General features: G+C 31.0%; 1 protein-coding gene across 4 annotated transcripts in view; it reads right to left on the bottom strand.

Moving 5' to 3' along the window:
• Nucleotides 1–2,012: 2,012 nt before the first annotated feature.
• LOC134692094 (multiple epidermal growth factor-like domains protein 6) overlaps nucleotides 2,013–19,938 on the bottom strand; it is a 108,525-nt gene continuing 90,599 nt past the window's right edge. For 2 of the 4 annotated variants that reach the window (XM_063552479.1, XM_063552482.1), the window contains 19 exons: nucleotides 17,924–18,049; nucleotides 17,151–17,279; nucleotides 16,759–16,887; nucleotides 16,150–16,278; nucleotides 15,433–15,582; nucleotides 14,464–14,700; nucleotides 14,067–14,195; nucleotides 13,655–13,783; nucleotides 13,216–13,344; nucleotides 12,913–13,041; nucleotides 12,583–12,714; nucleotides 11,693–11,803; nucleotides 11,068–11,082; nucleotides 8,636–8,893; nucleotides 8,210–8,467; nucleotides 6,236–6,364; nucleotides 5,594–5,719; nucleotides 4,870–5,004; nucleotides 2,013–2,822 (listed from right to left, as the gene is read on the bottom strand). In XM_063552479.1, the coding sequence (XP_063408549.1) occupies nucleotides 2,749–2,822; nucleotides 4,870–5,004; nucleotides 5,594–5,719; nucleotides 6,236–6,364; nucleotides 8,210–8,467; nucleotides 8,636–8,893; nucleotides 11,068–11,082; nucleotides 11,693–11,803; nucleotides 12,583–12,714; nucleotides 12,913–13,041; nucleotides 13,216–13,344; nucleotides 13,655–13,783; nucleotides 14,067–14,195; nucleotides 14,464–14,700; nucleotides 15,433–15,582; nucleotides 16,150–16,278; nucleotides 16,759–16,887; nucleotides 17,151–17,279; nucleotides 17,924–18,049 (2,654 nt within the window). In that variant the 3' untranslated portion in view covers nucleotides 2,013–2,748. Of the gene's footprint in view, nucleotides 2,823–4,444; nucleotides 4,482–4,869; nucleotides 5,005–5,593; nucleotides 5,720–6,235; nucleotides 6,365–8,209; nucleotides 8,468–8,635; nucleotides 8,894–11,067; nucleotides 11,083–11,692; nucleotides 11,804–12,582; nucleotides 12,715–12,912; nucleotides 13,042–13,215; nucleotides 13,345–13,654; nucleotides 13,784–14,066; nucleotides 14,196–14,463; nucleotides 14,701–15,432; nucleotides 15,583–16,149; nucleotides 16,279–16,758; nucleotides 16,888–17,150; nucleotides 17,280–17,923; nucleotides 18,050–19,938 lie in introns of all 4 variants that reach the window. The other 2 variants (XM_063552480.1, XM_063552481.1) reach the window with 2 other exon arrangements.

Raw genomic sequence — 19,938 nt, 5'->3', positions numbered from 1 at the left:
GGGGAATGGCATGAAATTGAATTTGACAGACTACTTTTGTTAACTGATTTACAGGTTAACAATGTATTATCACAATTATTAATTCGGAAACGGAAGTAATATAAAGGCAAATAAACCGAGGCTCATAAAGTAAATGTTAACAATAAAGAACGGGGGCATAAAAGTGTTTGGTTTTTTTAAGGTGGTACCTAACACTACAGGGAGATAACTCTGTAAAATCAGCTTAACGTTTTAATTACGTTGTGTTGTAAAGGGAATATTAAGCTTCTCAATGATCAAATTTTGTGTTTGTCAAACTACTATATAACCAGTGTAATTTTTCTGACAAAACGGTTGGTTCAAAATTTTTGAAATTTTTATATTTTTGTTAAAAGGTCAAAGTAATTACTTTGTCAAAATTTTATGAAAATTAAACGAGCCAAATAAATCTTAGTGAAAGTGTTGGGTACCACCTTAACTGGTAATTATTGTTCCTTCAATTTACAAATATGATTGACCTCTATGTTGCAAATTATTGAGTTATTTAACAATGTTTTGACACAATTTTAAATGGTTAACCACATAATATCCTAACAAATGCAAGAGGTTAAAATCAATATAATTTACATAGTACTGTATATTTCAAAGTTTGCTATTATATTTATATTTATTATTAAAGTCGATAATTTGCATACCCCAACCTTCGAGCATATGTGGCTTTCAACTACACACATATACACAGAATAGTTTCTATTGTAGTATTAATTGGTATAATAGCACAAGAAGATTATCATTTAAGTCAATATGACAATATGACAATATCTAACATTCATACATGCATATAACAAATATACGTTTAACACTAGTTGTTTCTTTTTTGTGTACTATAGATTGAGGAATAGTTTACACAATTGTGTTTTTGATACGAAAAAAATGCTTGAAGGTATAAATATATATCGATACAATATTAAATAGGATTTTGAGTGGTACAAATCAGCTAATTCATTCTTTAAAATAATATTAGCAATAGATAAACTGTGACTATTAATTTAGAAACAATAATACAAAATTGTGTTTGCAATTAATTACCCGAAAATGCTAAAAGAAATATATCGATATACAATTAAAAAGGATTTAAAATGGTGAAATAATAGAAAAAATAAGTATCACAATTTTTCAGAGTAATATTAGCACTATGTTATCTTTTATCTCCATGGTATTTATTTCACGTTTTTGTCAAATACAGCACCATACATATAAGCGATAAAAACATATAAACAATCATCTCAATAATGTGTACAACAAATGTAAAATCTTTGATATGTTATGATTCCAATGGATTTCTTAAATGAATTAACACTTGAATGATTCACTTGAATGATTCATTTGAGTGTTATGAAATTGATTGGAAAAATGAAATAAACCTCAAATGAACATACTGGCTTAAAATAGTCCCAAACTTGACAAAATGAATATTACAACAAATATACATAATAAATCATATTTTATGAACAGCCATAACACAAAATAAATCTGACATACCATGAAAGAACCAATAATCCATTTTATATTATAGTTATACGTGAAGAATATATTCAATTGTCGGTTCTCCTATAAACTATAAAACTATAGACTTTTCATTTGATGGCTGAGAATAACATTTGCACTATAGCTCAATCGTTTAACCATTTGTTGTTATAAATGTTTTGTCTTCACCATCTTTCATTCGATCATTTATTCTTCATAGTGAAGCATATATAATATGATGTTCGGATAGTCGTATTATAACTGTGGAATACTGTATAGTCTATCTGTTGGCTAATTTTGAAAACATGTTTCTATCCTTTGCAGTATTATTTATATCTAAGAAATAACTTTGCTCATCAATTGTCCACCAAGATGACCATTGAATGATCACCCATCGATAAGCAAGTAAAATGTTTGTGCTAAGTTGTTTTAAGATATGCAGTGTTACTTATAAAACAGGCAATCTATTTATGATGTATATATACATGATAATGATGCCACTGTCATGCACATTGACTAGAAATATATTTTTGTATAGACAATGGTTAAAATTAATACAAATACATGAGTATTTTATTAGATTAAATTTGGATTTTTAGTTTATACACATAATTATCAATAATAAATTAGTCCTAAAAAAAAAACTAAAGCTCATCTTTTGTTATGCGTTAATACTTTAACATTACTTTCGTATTTACAACACACCTAAGTTAATCTATTTGCATACTAGTATATAGAAATAACAATAATGTTAAACTTTTCAATTTAATTTGTCATCTTGATCGCAATTAGGAATGTTCCAAGTCAATTGAAATACGCTATAAGAAATGCTTTCACAGTGTTAGTCTTAAGACCTGGGTAAAGTCATATTACTCTTGAAAATATCTTGTAAATTTGTGTTAAACACTCTAAATACTACATGTATATAGCAAGTTGCCGAGAAATCAGATTATTTTTTTACATAAATGCTTTAAAAGCATGCATGGAACTGGCTATTACAAATACATAATTTTTTTCAATAGATTTATCTCCCTTTACCTATGTTTATCTCTTAAATACAATTGTGTAGATTAGAAAAAATCATAGCATATGAATCTTTCTTCCATTTAAGTTATGTACAAATCACAGTTAAACAATATTAAAGCGAATATATAATGAGATCATATCAATGTCAAAATGAAAGATTGCATTTTAGCACCCAGCCGAGAGTTATCTCCCATTTTAAGAATAATCTCCCTTTGTTCACTTCTTTCTATTTCCATCATTGTAATATAGCAAAGCCCATGGTATATCACCTCTGATTGGACCATCAGGTACTGAAAGAAAAAAGACACACAATTAATAATTCCACAAATATTGCTGATTTACGCCATTACACCAAAGACTTACTTATACGACAGTCGATTCATGTTTGGTATGTATATATTTTTGTGTCCAATTGTATAGAAAAAATAATGAAATCAGGAGAAAACATTTTTTTCTCTTTAACTATTGGGAATTGAAAGACATTTTAATTGGGTATATTATACAGAAATATTAAATGTTACATGTTATGTATAAAAAAAACTAAATTTCCAAATTCAGACATAAAAATCAAAAAGCCTCTTTGCTATCCAAATGTCAAGGCACGTTTTATAGAATTATTAATGTTATATGACATAAAAAATGAAATACAGTTTTATAAAAAACAAAAATATCTCAATATTGAATGAAAAATCATGCCTATAAAAGGGCGTTGGGTTTTGTTTCTTGATTAAACTCATGTAATGGTATTCTATAACAACAGATTTAAAACTTTCAAGTTTCTTAAACAAGTTTGGTAAATTACCTTAAACAAAGGTAGCAAGAAATTTGAAAACAAACATATGGATCCATTAAAACGTTTAATCCTGCTGCAAATGTTTGCACCTGTCCTAAGTCAGGAATCTGATGTACAGTAGTTGTCGTTTGTTTATGTAATATATACGTGTTTCTCGTTTCTCGTTTTGTTTATATAGATTAGACCGTTGGTTTTCCCGTTTGAATGGTTTTACACTAGTAATTTTGGGGCCCTTTATAGCTTGTTGTTCGGTGTGAGCAAAGGCTCCGTGTTGAAGGCCGTACTTTAACCTATAATGGTTTACTTTTTAAATTGTTATTTGGATAGAGAGTTGTCTCATTGGCACTAACACCACATCTTCCTATATCTATATCAGTGAGTATCTTTAATGCAAAAAAATAAAATAGTGAAAACATCATTACTTTTAGAAAGGCACTATTCATTTTGATCATTTATAATAATTGAACACACCGATATTTTGCTTCAATACACAATACTTTAATTTACTTAAACTCATTATATATTTCATTATAGAAAACAAAAACAACAGCAAAAGCTTCAAAAAACATCTCAGCAAGGGCTTCCATTAAAATATTTCAACATAGAAAACCAATATAACAGTTAAATCTTTAAAAAAACATTTCAGCCAGGGCTTTCATTTAGTATATTTGTGTAGTTAAGCCAAACACCAGCAAATTAAAATAATTATGCCAAACAAAAATAGAATGCCAACCAAAGTCCAATGATAGAAGCTTTGTTAGTTATAGTGAGTTATTCATTGTAATAAACAAAATTTACTTTAACGAATGATAGTGAGAAATTAATAATAATAAAAAAAAATACAAGGCGAAAGGAACCAAAAAAAAACTATCATTAAATCATTCACTATAAAACCATTAGTAGGGACAGTCATTTCAATCATGCTCTTATGGTTCTCCAATCGTTTCCTCAGTACCACTTTTTATAAAATCGAGGTAAATCAAGTTCACTTGGCAGAGAAAAAATCGATATCTGTATTAGAAGTAAAATAAGCATGCATGCTTTTTGTTGAAATGACTGTTCAGAATAAACAATGGCTGTCTGATGAGATCAAAGCATGCATGAATGACATGTGCTTACAAATATATAGATTGCATCTGTAATGTGGTGTCGTCATCTGTAGGTAAAATATATGTCATGAGTTTTATAAAATATATGGTTCAGACAATATGAAATTTATATTTAACTTAAAATTTATAAACCTGAAATTGAAAGTGGATTTCTAATTTGATAGCACTTAAAATTTTCTATTTTTAATAGTTTACACAGTTCTTACATCATGTACATTCGTTATATAAAATAAACAAAACTTATCGAACCATTTAACCATAATAGACAGTGCATTGTGGGGTGACATATAGAGCAAACAATACATATTATCAAATGAAACAATACATATTATCAAAAATACATTTTATGTGACAATTCGGAATCAGCCTATTCATTATGTGTTATGTGTATTTGACTATATATTTAAATTAGTATGTATAGATATGTTTCGTTACCTGCGTTATATTCACATTTCGGACCTATAAATCCATCTTGGCATATACAGGAACCAGACGAAGGATCGCATGTCCCTTCATTATCACAGTCACAGAAATATTCACAATTGGGACCAAACCGACCTTTGCTGCATGCTGAAAGCAGACATTTTATATATTCAAATATTTTAACATATATAAATCGTTATTATTAAATGAGTGAATTATATGTTTCCCATTATTATCTTTACTAATGTTTCGTTTATCTTAAGGATAATAACAAAGATCTTCAAATATAACAGTATGTTACATAACTATACTATCCCTGAAACTAAATTATTAATTTTGATATCAACTACAAAAACAAACCAATTATTTTTAATAACACAGTTCTATTCTTAGACTAATATAGATTTTAGTGTGGAACCTCTTGTTCTGTAGTTGTTGTTTAATGGTGTGGTTCCTAAATGTTTCTTGTTTTTTGTTTTTGTATTTAGATTATAATGTTAGTTTTCCTGTTTGAATTATTTTACACTAGTCACTTTGGGGTCCTTTATGTCTTGCTCGTCGGTGTGAGCCATGGCTTAGTGTTGGATGCCGTCCTTTGGCATATAATGGTTGATTGTTTTACACAATGTGTCTTGGGATTAGAGTTGCCTCATTGGCGCTTATATATATATATCTTGTTTCTATTTACTCTGTGGCTCGTTCTAAAAAGTTATTAAAAACAAATCAAGATTCTAACCTTTTCTGCAATCAGGACCTGTTGATCCTGAAGGACAAATACAGTTTCCTGTCATGTGATCACATTCTGCTTCTCCACAATCACATGCCTCTCTACAATGGCGGCCAAACGTTCCTCTTTTACATTCTAAAATTTTCAAATTCCATGTGTGTAGTTTAGTATTAATTGCAAAATGTTATTCCATAATTTATTAATACTGCTTGTCAGTGAACTATTACAAGAATTATTGCACTTGACTGGGCGGGGTTTCAGAAGTTCGCTCATGCAAGACCAGTCCATCTACAGGTGCAACTGTAAGGATAGACTCATCAATAAGGTGTCCAGTTATTCGTCCCATACCATGCACTCAGTGCTATTGTATATGTTTTTTTGGACAATGGTAGGTGATTAGAATTCAATAATAATTATAACGGTCATCATCCTTATCACAAACATCTTAAAATAGGCTGCCCTTATGCAAATTAAAACATAAGCTGCGCCTGATCAGTTAAAGTACCATTTGGTAATAATATTGATTGATTAATAATATAATCAAGTCGCACAAGTGATGAAAAAACAGGTTTGAAGGTTTAAAATATAATTGTTTTTTGTTCTTTTTAAAACTGATAAAAAATAGCTTTGTTAACCTAAGTTATGACTTACGCGTTTCACACTGATCTCCAACAAAACCAAGAGGACATTTACATTGGCCTGTCATGGCGTTACATTTCCCTCCATTGACACAATCGCATTCCTCTGAACAATACGGTCCATGGCTACCAACAGGACACTCTTAAAAGCACAAAACATTAACATTGGAATAGATAAATTGAGTTTTAATTTCAAGTAACTGTTTCTAAATTCTGACAGTCAAAGTTAACTGGGTCTAGGAGAATAGTCTATATGAAATATATAGTTTATATCCAAAGTATAAATTGATGCAGTATATTATATTTTTTAGTAGTGATAAATGTCAGAATTGTTGCTATATAGTTTTACAATTATGTCTTGATATCATGGAGGCAGACACAGAGAGTAATTACATATTTATAAAACCAAATAAGTTCACATTGCACAGCACCAGATACTTTCTCTTTCGTGCTGTTCAAGGCAAAAGTTTAAAAAAAACCAAGAATGTGTCCATAGTACACGGATGCCCCACTCACACTATAATTTTCCATGTTCAGTGGACCGTGAAATTGGGGTCAAAACTTTGATGTGGAATTAAAAGTAGAAAGATCATATCATAGGGAACATGTGTCCTAATATAAGTTTCAAGATGATGCGACTTTAACTTCATCAAAAACTACCTTGACCAAAAACTTTAACCTGAACTTCGCACTATCATTTTCTATGTTCAGTGGACCATGAAATTGGGGTCAAAACTATAATTTGGCATATAAATTAGAAAGATCATATCATGGGGAACATGCGTAATAAGTTTCAAGTTGATTGGACTTCAACTTCATCAAAAACTACCTTGACCAAAAACTTTAACTTGAAATTTTGCACTATCATTTTCTATGTTAGGTGGACCATGAAATGGGGTCAAAACTATAATTTGGCATTTAAATTAGAAAGATCATGTCATGGTGAACATGTGTCATAAGTTTCAAGTTGATTGCACTTCAACTTCATCAAAAACTACCTTGACCAAAAACTTTAACTTGAACTTCGCACTATCATTTTCTATGTTCAATGGACCATGAAATTTGGGTCAAAAATATAATTTGACATTAAAATTAGAAAGATCATATCATGGGGAACATGTGTAATAAGTTTCAGGTTGATTAGACTTCAACTTCATCAAAACTACCTTCACCAAAAACTTTAACCTGAAGCGGGACGAACGAACGGACGAACGGACGAACGGAGGCACAGACCAGAAAACATAATGCCCCTCTTCTATCGTAGGATGGGCATAAAAATCGAAAAGATTATACAAATGTTGAACTAATGAAACAAAAAAGTACCAAATTTTCAAACCTACTACGCCCAATGGTGACTGGGGAATAGAAAAATCGTCACTTGGTCTTCTTCCGACCAGCAGTAAAACGCTTGCCGAAGTTGGGCGTCCGTTTGGCTGTGCGGGATGTATAACATTCGCAGTCACGTCCGGTCAGAATGGGGAGGTTAAATCCGATGTCTCGTGTAAATATAGTGCGACGCTCTTTGTACGTTAAGAACCCTTGCAACAACTCTTTGAGGGCTCGTATTTGGCCTGTTGCAAGGCAAAATTTCTGTCCCTATCAAATATACCCTCATTTTCTAGTGGCAGTCCAAATTTCAGCAACCATCATCCCAAATGGACTCTATTACGACAATCCTTAATATGTATGAAATATTTGCCACTGGCAGTTAAGGAACAAACAATCAATCAATCAAACCCTACCAAGTAATCACGGTTGCACAAAATGGATATACATTCCTAAATTAAAACAAAAACAATATCTGTTTTTTTATTACTGTTTTGAAATAAAAACGTCACCTAAGGAATAGAAAAAACATTGAAATATTGAACACACTTTTCTGCTCTGTATGTTTTCTTTGTTTAGTAGGTGTGAGTAGTTTTACCATTTATTTTCAAACTGTGTCACATTTTTCTGCGTGTACACTCGTCTGTGTCTTATCTCTTACCTAGTTCACAACTTTGACCATAGAAACCTGAGGAACAACCACAACATCCCGATATAGGGTCACATGTGGCCTTGTTACGACAGTTGCATGTATGAATGCAACCTGGACCAAATCTTCCCTGCGGACACATCTGATCACATGATTCACCCATCCATCCGAGATTGCAATTGCACCGCCCAGTTACATGATCACAATGACTATTTTCTGAGCAGCGGCAAATTCCAGTGCAGTTAATCCCGTATCTTCCATTCACACACACTGAAAGCAAAATAAAACATGTTTTAATACTGTGTTTATGTTAGTGATTTTCTTTGTAAATCCTTATAATAGCTGTAAGGTTGGGTGAGCATATTTTTAAAGTTTTGACTTACTTCTTTCAAAAAACAAATTTAGGCTGAATAGTATAATTATTATTAAAACACTCACTATTTTGACATTTGTTGCCATTGTAACCTGGCGGACATATGCATTGTCCTGTTCTCGTGTCACATGACCCTTTATTCTGGCAGTTGCATGTCAGACCACAGTTTGGACCGTACCTCCCGGAAGGACATGACTCAGTACAAGTAGGACCAATATATCCATCTTTACACGTACATGCTCCAGTAACGATATGACAAAAAGCATCATTTTCACACTGACAACCCTGGTCACAGTTAGCACCAAAATGTCCTTCTTTACAACCTGTAAATAAAGAAATGTATTCAAATTACAAATCAAAGAAAAATGATTTCGTATGTCACAGTTGTGTTCTACGTCATTAACTTTTTATGAAGGTAGGAAGACTTGCAAATAAAGTACTAGGAGTGACAAATTGCACTACATTATGCTGGTGTTAGTAATACGATTCAATTCTAACAATTATGACAACTTTAAAGATGTTTGCTATTCTGTTTAAAAATAACAAGCTTTTTAAAAGACTGTTATGAATTTGAAAGTATATAAATAAAAGAACTAAAAAAGCAGATAAAATAGAGGGTCCGTGTACGTGTTTATGAGCCGTTGAAGATTTGGCATTGAAATAATTCCCTCTAGATTTTTCTTTCACTGAACATTGGCATCTTTTTTGTTTAAAAAACTATGAAACAAGAATATGTCCTCAGCACACGGATGCCCCACTCGCACTATCATTTTCTATGTTTACTGGACCGTGAAATTGGAATAAATTCTCTAATTTGGCATTAAAATTAGAATGATCTTATCAAAGGGAAAATGTATACTAAGTTTTAAGTTGATTAGACTTCATCTTCATCAAAAACTACCTTGACCAAAAACTTTAACCTGAAGTGTAACAGACGGACGAACGAACAGACGGACGGATGGACGGACAAACCAGAAAACATAATGCCCCTCTACTATCATAGGTGGGGCATTAAAAATAACATAGGGTTTCATACGATTATGAAATAAGACTTTTTAAAAAAATATGTAATAAAAATATGAAAAGAAAAGTTGAGGTTAGTGGGCAATTTTTTCCAGAGGATTCTGATAATCTGGCAAAAAAACAAAAAGTAGAGGAGCAAACATCCTTAACCAAGATACTGAACGCCTAAAATGTTTACAAGTTTCACAGTACTATTGCGATAATTAACCAAAAGATTATTGACTAAAAATATAGTTATTTTTAACGTATTGTTTGATAAATCAGATTGACACTTAAGTAAATAGGTTTGTTCAAAATGGACATATATGATATCAAATACAATTGTTGTGTATAAAACAGGTAACAAAGATTGCACATATAAACAATAGGACAAATGTTGTCATTATTGACAGGCTTCTTCGGGAGCCTCTGGCCTTTGTTAGTCTTGTATTATTTTCATTTTAGTTTCTTGTGTACAATTTGGAAATTAGTATGGCGTTCATTATCACTGGACTTGTATATATTTGTTAAGGGGCCAGCTGAAGGACGCCTCCGGATGCGGGAATTTCTCAATACATTGAAGACCTGTTGGTGACCTTCTGCTGTTGTTTTCTATTTGGTCGGGTTGTTGTCTCTTTGACACATTTCCCATTTCCATTCTCAATTTTATTACAGGTTGAAGAAGATGCATAGAAGCAATACATAAATTAGTGTGTACCTCAGCAACAAAATAAATATTTTGCAAATGATAAATATTAACATACATGTAGCTTATGAATAATAAAATATTTATGTGTATAAAGTGCCATTATACACGAGACGTTTGAAAACATAATTGCTTTATTATGATTAAAATTCAATAAATTAAAAGATCGCCAAAAGATTAGGGTTTGAAGTCATGAAAATCATGCTCGAAACATGAAATCCAGTATTTTGATTGGTTAATTCTCGATTCTGAGTACAAAAATCTCGCTCGAAAGTTTTATGACCGTAAGGCTAGGTTGTAGATTTTTACCGAAACAAATAGAAAATACAAAAGCAAAATGTTCTTAAAAAAATTGTAACTCAATCTGGAAACAGTCAGAGTGCACTCAAATTCTTAGTATACAATATAATCTTTGAACTTAGTAATTAATTGTGCTACTCAAGCTAAAATGGCTTAATGTATTTGAAAGACGTCGATGGTATTGTGTTGTCGATATCGATGTCGATATCGTTCATTTAGAAATATAGCAGAATTGTTTGTTTTGAAATTACACATGTTATTTAATTTCAATCTGATTTTAAACAATATATATTTAAGTTTCTAAACTTAAACGTAAAATGCTTGCGTAAGGATACATTTACTTTATGAAGATTTGGATATAAAAATGCCTATCATGTCTTTGAAATACATTAAATTGCAAATATGTAACATAAAATAAAGAGTAAGTCATCGATTTTCTACAGTGATATTACAAAAAAAATACTACATCTACATTCTAATTGTACATACCAGTCCATTTAAAAGCTATATTCAATGTAGTGTTACTGTTAGTATTCTGCATGATATAAGTACTGAATACAAATGAGACGTAGTGGTGTTATGAAAAAAAGGTTCTTCGAAAACAAAGCCATAAACCTTCTTTATTAAAATCGTAGCTAGTGTACAAGAAGGTTAGTATCTTAACAAAGGTGTTGATACTTTTTAACAAACGAAACACTTGTAATTGAATTATATAATTTAGCTGTCTACATTCAGACATACTCAATCAAGCCATTAAAGTATTAAAATCGTAGCTAGTGTACAAGAAGGTTAGTATTTATAAGTGTGTTATATTAAATATATAGTTATTGACCATCTGTTTACGATCATTGTTAGGGTCAAATCCATGGTGTATACCAGTTGATAAATGGTAATGGTGTTTAACATAAAAAAAACATTAATTTCACTAAAAATGTAAAATCTTAACAAAGGTGTTTCATGTTATACATTTTTAGAGCTTAAATGATTTTCCTGTTATGACAATTATACATATAGTAAAAGTCATCAGGATTAAAAATTTATAAAATAAAAACTAATCAATCACAAATTCTTGAAAATAAATTTCATCAAAAGAGCTTTTAAATAATGCACATACCCGATCTTTCATTTCTTTCCAACTCTAATTTAGCTTTTCGTCTCAGCTTTCTCCTATGACGAGTTTTTCTACCTTTTCTATGTTTTTTATTTGGCTTAGTTGGCTTAATAACTATATTCCAAGCAGCAAATTAGTAGGAAATGTACATTAGTAGTACAAGAAATTAACAACGACGAGGAAGCATAAAGTTAAAAATGTAAATGCTTTCCTTGTTAAGAATATTAAATGGACCCAAGAAATCTAGTATGGTTTTTTTTGTTAGGATCGAAGTATTTAAAATGTGAAAACATATTCAGAAAGTAATTGATGATTTGTCCTTATCATGACCAAATAAACAAAACACAAACATGATATTCAATTGTGTTAATACTTTTTAACAAACAAAACTCTTGTAATTGAATTATATAATTTAGCTGTCTACATTCAGACATACTCAAGCAAGCCATTAAAGTATTAAAATCGTAGCTAGTGTACAAGAAGGTTAGTATTTATAAGTGTGTAAGCATTGAACATTAGATATACAGTGAAATCTTATTCAAATCCTTCCGGATTCGATGTTTTCCTCCGAAAGACATGTGTTAAAACAGGTAAATAAAAAATAACGGAATACCCAACACTTAAATTCTTACATGTCTTCGATCTAGAAACTGATAGATTTAGATAGCTTTCACTTTGTAAACAAAACTTTTTCTCGAATGTTTGATACTCCGAGGTTTGATAGTAAACAACACCTTCTTAACATTAAATTTTAAACTATTGAATATATACAAAATGATTTTTACCTGCCTTCTTATTTACAAAAATCTTATGATTAATTACTAAGAAATGACAATCTAAAATGATGAATGATGGCGTATTATTTGTGACGCACATGGTTAACATCTTATTACCTCTTGAACAATGTTTTCCTCGGTGTCCTGGTTTACATACACATTGTCCACTAATGTGATTGCACGCGAAGTTTTGCCCGGTACAGTTACATGTCTGACTACACTCTTCCCCATACGTTCCTTCTGGACATCCTTAAAGAATAATAGTTGAAAATTTGTTCTTAATGATCAAAATTTTAATACAAAGTGTTCATGTAGGAAAAATGAATTTTAGTCAATATTAAAAGAAATTTAAAGAATAAATTTGATTTGATTCACTAAAACTTTTCGGATAAACTTAATACATTCATTTCAAATCCATTGAATTATTGTTCACACATATGTACGTACTTTGTTCACATAAATCCCCTGTCATCCCAGGATTACATCTACAGGCTCCTGTCATATGATCACATGGTTCATCTATGGCACAGGTACATATTTCATTGCAATCATTACCATATGAACCACTGGAACAAACTGCAAGGTAACATAATATTGATATAAGGACATTGGAAGAGGCTTTTTTCAATTTTAAAAGAATATGAAATGGAACTGATAAAAAACAAAATCATTTAGCAATACTCTTATGAAAACAATAGAAATAGAAATATTTTTAAAAACGACTCTGTTGATATTAAGACTAAATAGTACCTTTGTCACAAAAGCGGCCTTTCCATCCTGGTTTACAGATACATTCTCCGTTCTCATGGTTACATGTGGCGTTGTTGTGGCAGTCACATGTTTCTATACAATTGTCACCAAAGAAACCTTTAGGACACGCTATAAATGATCAGAAAAAAAAGAATTACTCTACATGGCAACAGAAAGAACCTTAAACTATAGTTATATTTCTGCTGATAATTCAAAATTGAATATAATTATTGAATACATCACGTTACAGGGTTAAACATCATTCTAACTATTCAAAAATTACTGCTTATTACCGAATACATTTTCGAAATAAACTTCTGTTGACAACGATGATTTTATAACATGCTTTATTTACAGACTTTTCCTTTACTTTAAAATGAGGCTTTCCAATTTAATGAAACGATTCAATAATAAACATTCAATGCAAAAAAGAACTTACCCTGATCACATTTTTCACCACGATAACCTGGACTACAGCTACATTTACCGCTAAATCGATCACATGATTCGCTGTTAACACAACCACAATCCAGGGCACAGTTAGGTCCATAGTGGAAATTATCACAACCTGGAGGAAAAGTAAAAGACACGATGTTTAAACAAAGAGTCATGATGTTCAATGAATTTGACAAAGATATTCATATACGTAAGTTTCCATAAATGTGTTATGATGTCTCATTATCTCTTATACGTTATACTTCTGAAAACAAATTAAATTTTTAATTCATTTCGAACTTGCCTGAAACTTTACACACATTTATTTTCTCGTATCATTATGCAGCTAATATTTGTCAGTGAACTTTAAAACCAATGTACCCACCTACCTTTTATTGTTTCCTTTATTAACTCACCTAATTCGCATGCCTTTCCTGTGTATCCATTCGGACAATTACATTTTCCATTGATGTTGTCACATTTTGCATCATTCATACAGAAGCATCGATACAAACAGTTAGTACCATAAAAGCCTGGCGGACAACCTGAAATTTTTAGAAAGGAAGTAAAATTAAATACAAATATTTAATCTCACCTGCGTTAAAAGTTGGAGTAAGTGATACAGATAAATGCAAATACATGTGCCATACATACTAATCTGGGCAATCCTAGATTTATATAGCATATAGACATAGGTTTTGCTAAGAAGTGTTCAAATAACTCTACAGAAACTGGGAAAATGTCTCAAACTTAAATGTTTGATGAATATTTTTTTATATTATGACACTTAATGATAAAACTCCTAATAATTACCTTCTTCACACGTGGTTCCTTTCCATCCAGACGAACATATACATGTTCCACTAACAGGATCACATGTACCATTGTTATGACATACACAGGTTTCTGTACAGTCCTGACCATACGTTCCAGGTGGACAACTCTTCCTACATCTCTCTCCCATCCAACCAGGCGCACACGCACATTTGCCATCAACATGACTACATTCAGCTTCATTTCCGCAGTCACAAGCTTTCTTGCAGTCAATTCCTTAAGAAAATCATATTGAATATTATACACTACTTCTTTTGTGGTTTTGTTGTTTAGTTTTTTGACAAACATATCCTTTTATTCATAACAACAAGTTATATGTTCATCATGGATACAACATTTGTCGACAGAAACGCATATTTGTTTATTTTTATAACCTAATGATATAATATTATAAACTGAGCGATTTTACACATCTTGACAATAAATGTATTTCCAGGCCATAATAAAAAAATAGGTTTGTTTGCCCCAACGCTACCTACCCAGAAAAAAGCTGCCTTCTCAAATTCTTTTATTGTCCTGATTTGAAGAAGGTTTTTTTTTATTAAAATAGACATGAAGACTAATAAACATCTCATACTTCAATTGTTTTTTTGAAAAGAAAAAAAAGAAAATGCCTACCTACCTACCTCCCCACTGTCTCAACCTTTGGGTAGGGTTTGGGCAAACCAAAATATATTCAAGTGTGGCCTCAGAGATGATCAAAGTAAAGTTTTAGAAAGTTCTACAACGTAAGACAAATGTCCTGGAATTTATAACCTTCTTTGCATTTCCTAGTAGCAGAGTTCTTTTGGTACTGGTCGTTGTGTTTGCATATTCATATTGATGAAGCTGTTGTGGTTTGTTTTAACTGCATAGTTTTTGTATGCATACTTTATTTTTTCTTTTATTCATAAAAATTATCATGCTGTATGACTGATTTAAAATATGGTGTAAATAAATTTGAAATACCATAAAATCCATCTGGACATGCCTTAGTACAGAACTTTCCTCTCCATCCAGACGAACACACACAGGCACCACTTATATGATCGCACATTGCTCCGTTCGTACATTTACATTCCTGTGTACAACCGGGTCCATATGTTCCTTCTTTGCATTCTGTAAAGTAGATTATTTGTTTTTTTGTTAAGGAATTAGTATTTATTTACCGATGTTAAAGCCACACCAAAAATCGTAAGTTGAGGAAACACCGATATTGTTAACTTCATGGGGGGAAAGGAAAATTCTATGATGATGTTGTAACTCCGATCACGATGTTTGCAACTCCAATGCAAGGGTTTCAAACATATTTATGTTTTGTAGTATTGATATTCTTATTTTTCTTTGAACAGGGATCGAAAATAAGGTTGCTAAATTAAAGTTATTGATGGCACTAAGCAACCTTTTTGAAACCTGAAAGACTAAAAGTATTTTACAGCTACTCATTTTGACTGTGTGGCATTGTTCTATACATACAATTTGAGTGTACCGCTAAAATAAGTGACACCGTTGGAGATTTGATTTGTTCGTAATTCTTTAATATATTAAGATAAGAAAAATACAGTTTATGTTGACAAAACTATTTCAAACTGAAATAGTATTCGGATAGAAATGAAAATATGAACTGCATGTGATATTTACTATACATCTGTTAAGATCATGTTTCGTGTACAAACTGATACTTACTTTCGCTACATCTTGATCCTCTCCAGCCCGGAGCGCAGACACACTCTCCTATAACAGGATCACATTCGGCACTAGTGTGACAGTCGCACTTTTGAGCGCAATTTGCTCCAAAAGTACCAGGATGACATTCTGTAAGAAAAGTATTTCAGTTTATTAATCAATCACTTAATTGCGTGCATCTTCTATACAACAATGCAATGTTTTTATCACTCAATAATACGAACAATATATTTTTTAATGTACACAAAGTTTTTTGAAAATATGCACATCCTCCTGAAATTACAACTCTGCTCTTAATTATATCAATACTTTCACAATATCTATATTTATCAAGAAAAAGCACTGCAAATAACATACCATCTTAAGAAAGAAAAATTGTTCTATCCTTATCTGTCAAGTCTAATATCCTGTTGTCTTTCGTCCATCCCATATAATTGTCATCAATACCAACAACTGACGAATTATTGTAAAAAGATTCCTTAATAACAAATTTTACAATGCTTTTGTTTTAATAATTACTATAACGGAGCAACTGTAAACATGTGAATTTATGGTGACTATATAAATCAAATCAAAAAGAAATACTTATGGAAAGTAGCTTATATTTACCTCTATCACAGGTTTGGCCTTGCCAGCCAGCAGTGCAGTTACATTTCCCATTCATAGGATCACAGTATGCTTTATTCTCACACTGACATCTAGAGAGACATTGAGCACCAAATCTTCCCTGAGGGCAAACTGAATTAAAGTAGAATAGTGATCAAATATCATGTTTCAAAAGTATGATATTAGCTTTCCAATTCTATTTAAAATGACATGTGAGTTTGTTTTTTTGTTTTTTTTTGAAAAATTATGTTATCGTATTTGTTTTCAAGTTTAAGATAACTTCTGATTAACGAGATTAACAATCAAATATGTTGTCTCAAATCACACGGAGAAGACCAAATTATAAGATGACTAAGAATCAAATATTTTATTAAAATTCATTTCAGGAAGATCACCTTCTTCGCATTCTCGTCCGAACCAGCCATCCGCGCAAATACATTCGCCAGTTTCAGCGTCACATTTTGCGTCATTTTGACAGCGACATTTCTTCATACAGTTTACTCCCCAACTTCCAGGGTGACATTCTGTAACAAACACAATTTTATATTTTTTAGATATGTTCCTATTTCGATGGATTGTATAGGTTAATGACTTTTTGTTAAAACAAAAATATTCTATAGATTTTCTTTCATTCGTTTTATTTAGCCCCCTTCCTGTATCCATTATCAAATTACTGTATCATGTTTTGTTTTTATTTCTTAATATAGATTTTAAACACAATGCCAGAATAGAATAATTTTATATAAGCAATACTAGTATTCATAGATTTTAATTCACTGAACATGCTGAATACTTAATAAATTCACCATTTACGTAATCAGTGAATCTATTAAGATGTGATTGTGAAGTATCTTATTTGTTTACGATACTGTCGTTGAATATATGATATCCTTTTCAAATTTCTCTGTTTAGATTTCTTATCATTCTTGAACTCCCTATGAAACCGTTAATTCGCCAATTCACCTTATCGCTATTCCCTACTGACCCTAGAATCTATCCCGCCTGAACTGTCTACTTAGAAAGTGTTTTTTTTTTCAGAATGCATAAGATTTTTTAAACGTTGAAATACGACACTTTGTATTGTCTTGATAAACCAATTTCTAGCTACAGCAATTATTGATTAGAAAACTAGTCCATAGTATTAGTAGTTTTGTTAGCTGTAACTCACTATGTTTACAATGTTTCCCACGTTTTCCTGCCTCACAGACGCAATGGCCCGTTTCTGGATTACACGGACTTCCTCGACAATCACAACTATGTTTACAATGTTTTCCATATTTACCCTTTGGACAACCTATTCATGTTTTTAAGAGAGAGAGAAAAAAACAAAGAAAATATAAATAAAGTAAATATAAAAACAGATACAAAAAATAATAACACAACGATTTTCTAATTCTATAAATCAAACCTAAACAATGCTAAATGATAAAACGATTTACTAATGCATTGAATAAATACAAAGCTAATATAATGAACGTATTTAAACAATAAAAAACATAAACTTATAAAATCTAAATACACATATTCTAAGCTCGACCACATCGTTGATGTTTTGTGAATCATGCTTTTAAAGTATAGTATGTTTGATTCTCAAACATTTAATATTAAGTGAACCTGAGGACTGTTATTCTGGCAGTGAGTGTGTTGCGTAATTAAATGGGCATCACATATGATATCTTTAAAATAACTAATCGAACATTTCAAGTAGAACAAAATATTCAACGAGTGACCGAACAACAAATTAATTCACGAATGCGGGTAGCGCATGAACTAATTATCAGTGTTGTTAGGTCACGAGTTGAATATTTTTCGATATTTGAATTCTTTAATTAGTTATCCTTTTTATAACATTGGCAAAAGGATTTTTTGTAAAGAAGTTAATGTAAAACATGTAAGGAACTATATCGTTTTCGTACGCATTCACAATTTGTCTTGGTCCGCCGTTATTGACGTCTTGACAACGCCTATTGTTTAATGACGTTAGAGAGTGAAATAACCACGTTTATTTCACATCTGAAATTATCGGTTTTCATTTAACTGGGAAATCAATGTTATTCATAGCAACCAATGTAATAATTCTGATTATTAAGAATAATAAAATTTGTGTTTTCATTTTCTTTTGAAGTTAAGCCCATATTTCAAAACAAATGTGCTGATTTCAATTTTCAAACTATTAAGGTCAGATTCCGATACCAAAGATACACGTTTGTGTTTTGACACTTTTTCAAGAGATTGTATCAATAAGTCATTTTTTTCTGTCATTGTAAACTCTTTAGAATTGAAGACGCTATTTGTTGAAATGCAAAACTGGAAGAAGGACCCTGAAATTCAAAAGAAAAATACAGACATTGAATTTGTCTTTTTTTACACCATAAAAATAAATTAATCATAAAGATCAACCTTAACGTTATCAAAATCTGGTGGTTAACTTGTAACGGTAATCAATGATATACAAGTAACACTCGTATTGTTACTCATTCGGGGATGTCATCAATGACGAGAGATCAAAGGAGATGCAATCCGTAGTAATCTGTGATTCAGAATACCGATTGTCGACAAAACTATGATGGGTTTATAGTATCATAACAACATTTGGGGAATTATTAATTTAGAGAAGAATATCTACAATAAGGAATATAAAAAGAGTTTGTTCAATGTTCACAAATAAAACGTGTGATACATCAAAAAGTATATGAAGAAAAATGAACTATACAATTAACTATACAATTAGCATGCAATAAAAATAACAACAAAACATTAGTTTGAACTTTTAAGAAACCAGTTAGTTATTTTTAAAAGCTTTTTTCTCGAAGTTTGGAATTTTATTAAGTTTTATTTCCTGATAGTGTTTTTCAAATCTGATTATAAATAAAACAATGGTAAACGATCTGGTGTTGTGTTTGAAAAAAAACATAATACGTACGAAGCTTCAAAATGATACCTTATAATATAATGAATTACAAAGGTCTTGTTTTGCAACCTTTTGGTCATACATTTCCATAAGAGGTTTAGAAATTGCCAAATTGCAATTAGGTACAACACAAATAATGCAATGGAAAGGTCAATGATTTACTAAGACATATTTTATAGGTAGAAAACGGTTGTTTAAGAGGGGTTGTTTTAATACGAATACATTAAAACTGCATGTTCAGACATAGAAAGTGAATCAATGAGTTTTGACCT

This window comes from Mytilus trossulus, chromosome 12, assembly GCF_036588685.1.
Source record: "Mytilus trossulus isolate FHL-02 chromosome 12, PNRI_Mtr1.1.1.hap1, whole genome shotgun sequence".
Classification (NCBI taxonomy): domain Eukaryota; kingdom Metazoa; phylum Mollusca; class Bivalvia; order Mytilida; family Mytilidae; genus Mytilus; species Mytilus trossulus.
Note: the sequence above shows the minus strand (reverse complement) of the source record. Positions and strands in the feature narration are given on the sequence as shown.